The following is a 6,259-nucleotide window of genomic DNA, read 5'->3' as shown; positions in this document are numbered from 1 at the left end:
TCACTACCTATGATTTCTACTAGTGTATTATCTTTTCATCTCTATTTTATCTAGGATCTGTTTCCAATAAATTCTTCACAATAAGCATTCATGATTAAGTGAAGAGTCACTGAGCACAGATCAGTAGAGTTCATGATCTTGAGCACTGCAAGAGTCACTGCATGCGAGCCAGTGATACTGAGTGATGGAATAAATTCACTGATGGATACAAAGATTTAGATAATATAGAATTTGATTAAAATGCATCAGTAATATATGGGTAGGTAGATATATCTATCAGTGTGTAAATAAATTCCACAGCCTATTGATATTTTTGAGATTAATTTTCACAGTTAGGCAAATATGACAAAGTTCAGAGAAAAAAAGATGCTCATTAATTATAGCTGAATTTTGAGTGTTAATTTGTCTGGTGCTTCACAAAATGCCCAATATCCCCAGTGAATACTCTTAACCATCCCACTTATTTTTAAAAGGTGAGGAATAAATCACAGAGATTCTAAAGTAATTTGTCTAAGGAAATAGAACTATGATTCAAACCCAGGTGGTTTCTCTCCAGAATCTTCAGTTTTAGTGGTACTTTCCTATTTAATTTCCAAAAAAAAAAAAAAAAAAAAGACAAAGAGAGATAGGTAAAGAGAGGCAGAGGTTATGCAGTATGAAAGACTCTTAAATCCACTTGGAGCTAAGATTTGGCAAGAGGTCAGCTAGAATGTTGGTATTCTCTAAATCTGCAGTCTGCATCATTAATTTTTCAAATCTTAATAGAATTTTTTGGAATGTTGAAAATATTCTACATGTGTACTTTTCAAATACAGCAGTCACTGGCGACATGTAGCTACTGAATACTTGAAACACAGCAAGGGCAACTAAGGTATTGATGATGTAATTAGCTTAATTAATATAAAGATAAATGGGCACAGGTCTCTAGTGGCTACCAGAGTGGACAGTGCAGCACTAAGCTATCAACTCTCAAGAAACTTGGAGCAACTTTTTCCTGTCTGCATTTATTCCCAAGCATCCAGAGTTTTCTGCCCTTTGTGTCTAACCCTAGATTTTGTCTAGTGACTTTGCTCTTTCTGTGACTCAGGCTTTTGTTCCATTTTCTTTAATATGGACTCTGAGATGGGCTTCAATAATATATGAATTAACTTAATTTCTATGCAGAATTTTGCTTATTCATGTATGTGTATATATGAGCACTTTTATTTTAGAAACTCATTATGAGATGCTCAGTAAGGATCATAACACACGGTTAAGAGCCATTATAGCACTGTTTTTTCCTTCAATCCTGAATTCTTATCATTTGTGGCTAGACTGACCCCCTAAAAGTGATATCTCAGCTGTACATTTGGATACATCTTCCTAAAAATAACAATTAGTTGAAATAGAAGATATTTAATTGTATGACATCAAGATTTTAATACTGATCTTTGTTACTGCAACTGTTAGGCACTAACATGTAGAATGATTTTTGAGTTCATCTAGGTCTTACTCCGGAGAAAGCAATGGCATCCCACTCCAGTACTCTTGCCTGGAAAATCCCATGGATGGAGGAGCCTGGTGGGCTGCAGTCCGTGGGGTCGCTAAGAGTCGGACACGACTGAGCGACTTCTCTTTCACTTTTCACTTTCATGCATTGGGGAAGGAAATGGCAACCTACTCTAGTATTCTTGCCTAGAGGATCCCAGGGACGGGGGAGCCTGGTGGGCTGCCGTCTATGTGGTCGCACAGAGTAGGACACAACTGAAGCGACTTAGCAGCAGCAGCAGCAGGTCTTACTCAGAATTACAATAGGAAATAGATCTGCTGGAAACTCAAGGAGATTACTAAAGAAGCTGCACAGTAGTGGGAATGCATAGAATGAGAGATCTTAATGCAAGAACAGGGAAACTAAGTCCAAATGTGTTCTCAACACCAAGGCCAATGACTTCATCAATCTGGGTAACGTTTGAATCTATCTTTTGGGAGATTCTCCAGAGATGGGTTTCACCTGACTGGATCAGTTGTTAGTTGTAAAACTCATTGCAAGTTCTATCTGGCATTCTGTTCTCTTAGGTGTAACACAGAAATGGATCTCAGAATTCTTTTCCGGGTATACCTTAGGACAGAGAAGTCTAACTTCCATGAAGAAAAAGGGACAGAGTCTGAGTAAATGAGACTGAATGGGAAGATGGCAAATATTTCTGAAAAGGGGTTAAAGCAACTCTCTTCTGGCTCCTCTGGATATTAGTTTTCTTCTTCTCCCACAACAAATTACCGTGAATATAGTGACTCAGCATACATATATTTATTATCTTACAGTTCTGCATGTCAGAAGAACAACACGGTTCCTACTGGGCTAAAATCAAGGTGTCACCAAGTCTGCATTCCTTTCAGAGGACTCCAGGGAAAATTCCACTCCCTTGCCTATTCCAGCATCTAGGGGCTACTCACATTCCTTGGCTCTTGGTCCCCCTCCTTCATCTTCACAAGTACTGCTGGGTCTTTCTCAAGTTGTCTCTCTGGTTTTCTGCAGCTGGGGAATTTTCTTCACTTTTGAGGACTCATATGATCAAATTTGACCTATCTGGGTAATCCAGGATAAACTTCCATCTGAAGCCGTTAACTTTAATGACATCTTCAAAGTTTCTTTTGCCATGCAAGCCACTATGTTCACAGGTTTCCAGAATTAGGAGGTGAATATCCTTAGAGACGGTTATTCTGTCTATCATAGTGGGTCCTTATAAAATTCTGAGGAAAGCCAAATAATTCCTTCCTTCATCACCTGCTGTAATCTCAGGTCCTTTTAGTACCCATACACTACTAGGAATGCAGATAGTCAGAAGTTTAGTCCTTGAAGATTATCTTTCTTAATCTGTCCCATGTCATGCAAGTGGAAAACTTGAGTCTCAATGAGGATTTTGTCTAAATCACAACAATTTAAGATCATAATTAAGATACATACAGGTCTTCATATTTGTGTTCATGAATACTCCTTATGTCTTGTTTGTGCCTGATAATATTTCTTTTCTGGTTATTTGCATCAGTTTTTATGACCCAGATAAATGTACAGCATCATTTTTTCCTGAGGAAGGAGGCAAGCAACTACTCCATATTTCTAGGTGAATTGTATTCCAATTAGCTTAGGTGTTGATTAAAGTTTTTTGTTGTTCTCCTAGATATTTTAGCATATGGTGGTCAGTAATAGAACTGCTTCACGAAAGTGGGGATATCAGTTTCTGTATCAGACTGCGAACATAAAATATTTATCACTGCCTCTCATGGTTGCCATCTCAAAACTTATTGTCGGTGATTCTAATTGAAGTTGATTGGCTTAATGAGTTCTTCTCTTTTTGCCTAGTCAAACCTTTGATCCACAATGCTATCATTCAACCAAACTATTAATAACCATCAGACCTTCACCCTTACTGGGATTCCAGGAATGCCAGAGCAGGACTTCTGGTTGGCCCTGTCCCTCTGTCTTCTTTACAGTTTCACAGTCCTGGGTATTGTCACCATCCTAGCTGTCATCAAAGTTGAACAACATCTCCATGAGCCCATGTATTATTTTCTGGCAATGCTAGTTGCCACTGACCTCAGCCTTCCATTGTCTTCCGTGCCCACCACGATCAGTGCTCACTGGCTCAGCTGGTGCTCAGTAACCCTTGATGTCTGCGTCACTGAAATTGTCTTCATCCACACCTTTGGGGGAGTGGAATCAGGTGTTCTGGTGGCCATGGTCTTTGACCGCTTTATGGCTATTCACTTTCCTCTGCGTTACGCTACCGTTCTCACTCATGGAGTCATTGGCAGGATTGGAGCAGCAGTCCTGCTGTGGAGTGTGGGGATTGTGCTCCCTGCGCCTCTCCTCATCAAAAGGTTACCTTTCTGCCACTCCAACACCCTCTCCCATGCATACTGCCTCCATCAGGATGCCATGAGGCTTGCCTGTGCTGACACCCGTGTCAACAGCATCTACGGCCTCCTGGAGGTGATCTTCGTCATTGTGGTAGATGCCTTGCTCCTCTTGGCCTCTTCCTTTCTAATCTTCCAGGTAGTATTGGGCATTGCTTCCTGGGAAGAGACACTCAAGGCTCTCAATACCTGCCTCTCTCATATCTGTGCCGTGCGACTCTTCTATGTACCTCTATTTGGCATGACTGTGATTCACTGCTTTGGGAAGCATTTGTCACCCGTAGTACACACAGTCATTGCCAGTACCTACCTGCCACTGCCTCCTCTGCTCAGTCCGATTGTATACAGTGTTAGGACCAAGCAGACCCATCAGTGGATTGTCCAAGTGTTCCACGGGGGTAGGGTGGGCTCCTAGGACTTTTGTGCAAACACAATCGAATCAGAGAAGATTATCAAGTACAGCACTGTCCAATAGGAATTCCTGCAGTGATGTTAAAAGTCTCTGTTGTTAATATAGTAACCACTAGCCACACATGGCTATTGGGCACCTGATACTTAGCTAGTGCAACCAAGGAGCTGAATTTTTAAATTATATTCAATTCTAATAAATTGAAATGAAGATTTAAATAGTCACATGTGGTGAGAAGCACCTAATAGGTTTTATATGCCATTGCATAGTAGTTTTGATGGAAGCAAAAATTTAACTTGATACAAATATGAATGTTTCTTTCTCAAAATGGTGTATAGTAACTTTTCAATATTTATATACAATAAAATTTACTGGTTTAGGTATATAGTTCTATTAAGTTTTCACAGATGCATAGTCATGCAACCACCACTGATACCTAGATACAGAAAAATTATATCACTCTCTCAAATTACCTCATGCTGCCCCTTTAGTCAACCCCTGTACCTATGCCCAACCCTGACAAGCTCTAATTTGTTTCCATGCATATAATTCTTGTTTTTCCAGAATGCCATGGGCCCTTCAGCACATAATCTTCCATGTCTGGCTTCATAGTGTAATGCATTTGAGATTCAATCATGTTGTTGTGGGTCTTTGTAGTTTATTTCTTTTTATTACTGACTAGTATTCCATTGCATGCCAATCTTTAACAACTTATTTAAGAAAAATTCTCAGATTGTGTTTGCTCCATTGTAAACATGCTGACATATATTGAATATATGATATGAATACAGGATATGTCTTTTGTCTTTAGTGTTTATTTATATGTTATGTAAATATATTTCATAAAAATAGTGTAGGCATATATAATGGGTTGGAAGCAGGAGAGAAATATATTAAAAATAAAATAGCAAGTAAAAAGTATGATGAATTCAGTGAGCTAGAATAATAGGGAACTCTGTATAAATTTTTGATATAAATTTCAACTTTATTTCTGTCCAGAAGACTTTTCTGACATGCCCTTTATTATGTTAGAATTTCTCACAGTATCTATGTTCTAATTACCTAATAGCATGTGTTCCTGCTATTCTACATACTTCATAAGAACCATACCATGAGAGACCCTTTTTATACTACATCTGTCTATCTCAAGTATGTACCTAATATAGTTCATAAGATATGTCCTTTGTGAATTAATGAATGAGTGAAAACTCTATTTTCTCAAGATTGGTTTCATGCTGCCTAACTTCTCTGTCTCATTTAATTTTAGTAAGTCTCATTTGAAATTTCCAGAATCACTCATTTTTGCTGAGAAGAGCCAGTGGAAAAGGATGGTATTTACATATAAATCTAAACATTGCTTGCTGTATAAAAAGTTTATGCTGTAACTTAATCTCTCTAGATATACATTAGGGTAGGTATCTCCATCGTTGCCCAGTGTGTCATCGTTGGAAAAATGTTTCAAGAAGGATAAAAAGTCAAGAATTATTAGATATGGTGCACACATGCTAAGTCACTTCAGTTGTTCCTGACTCTTAGGGACCCTATGGACTGTAGCCTACCAGGCTCCACCGTCCATGGAATTGTCCAGGCAAGAAGTGGGTTGCCAAGCCCTCCTACAGGGCATCTTCCTGACCCACGGATCAAACCCATGTCTTTTAAGTATCCTACATTGTCAGGTGGGTTCTTTACCACTAGCACCACCTGGGGAGCCCGTTAGATATGGTAAGAATTATTAGTTTACTGCCTACTATGGAGAGAAAGATTCTTGTCAAAATGAGGCTATAATGAGCTATAAGCGCATAGTTGAGAATCAAGCAATCTATTGAATGGATAGATCGAGAACCATGTATTACAATCGCATTTTCTGAAATATCAGTGGAAGCGGTTGACCAGAGAAGACAGTATAGCATATTGTTTAAGATTAACAGCTTTAGAGTAAGATAGACATGGGTGAAT

At 38.9% G+C, this 6,259-nt stretch overlaps 1 protein-coding gene across 1 annotated transcript; it reads left to right on the top strand.

Annotated features, from left to right (window-relative positions):
* Positions 1-3,358: 3,358 nt before the first annotated feature.
* On the top strand, positions 3,359-4,309 carry LOC128059898 (olfactory receptor 51H1-like). Its single transcript, XM_052652159.1, has one exon. The coding sequence runs from the start codon at positions 3,359-3,361 to the stop codon at positions 4,307-4,309; it is 951 nt and encodes a 316-aa protein (XP_052508119.1).
* Positions 4,310-6,259: the final 1,950 nt, after the last annotated feature.

The sequence above is a fragment of the Budorcas taxicolor genome, chromosome 15, assembly GCF_023091745.1.
Source record: "Budorcas taxicolor isolate Tak-1 chromosome 15, Takin1.1, whole genome shotgun sequence".
Lineage (NCBI taxonomy): Eukaryota > Metazoa > Chordata > Mammalia > Artiodactyla > Bovidae > Budorcas > Budorcas taxicolor.
Note: the sequence above shows the minus strand (reverse complement) of the source record. Positions and strands in the feature narration are given on the sequence as shown.

What these genes read in the sequence shown, in the direction of transcription:
- LOC128059898 (XM_052652159.1), top strand. Translation starts at nt 3,359, where the DNA reads ATGCTATCATTCAACCAAACTATTAATAACCATCAGACCTTCACCCTT.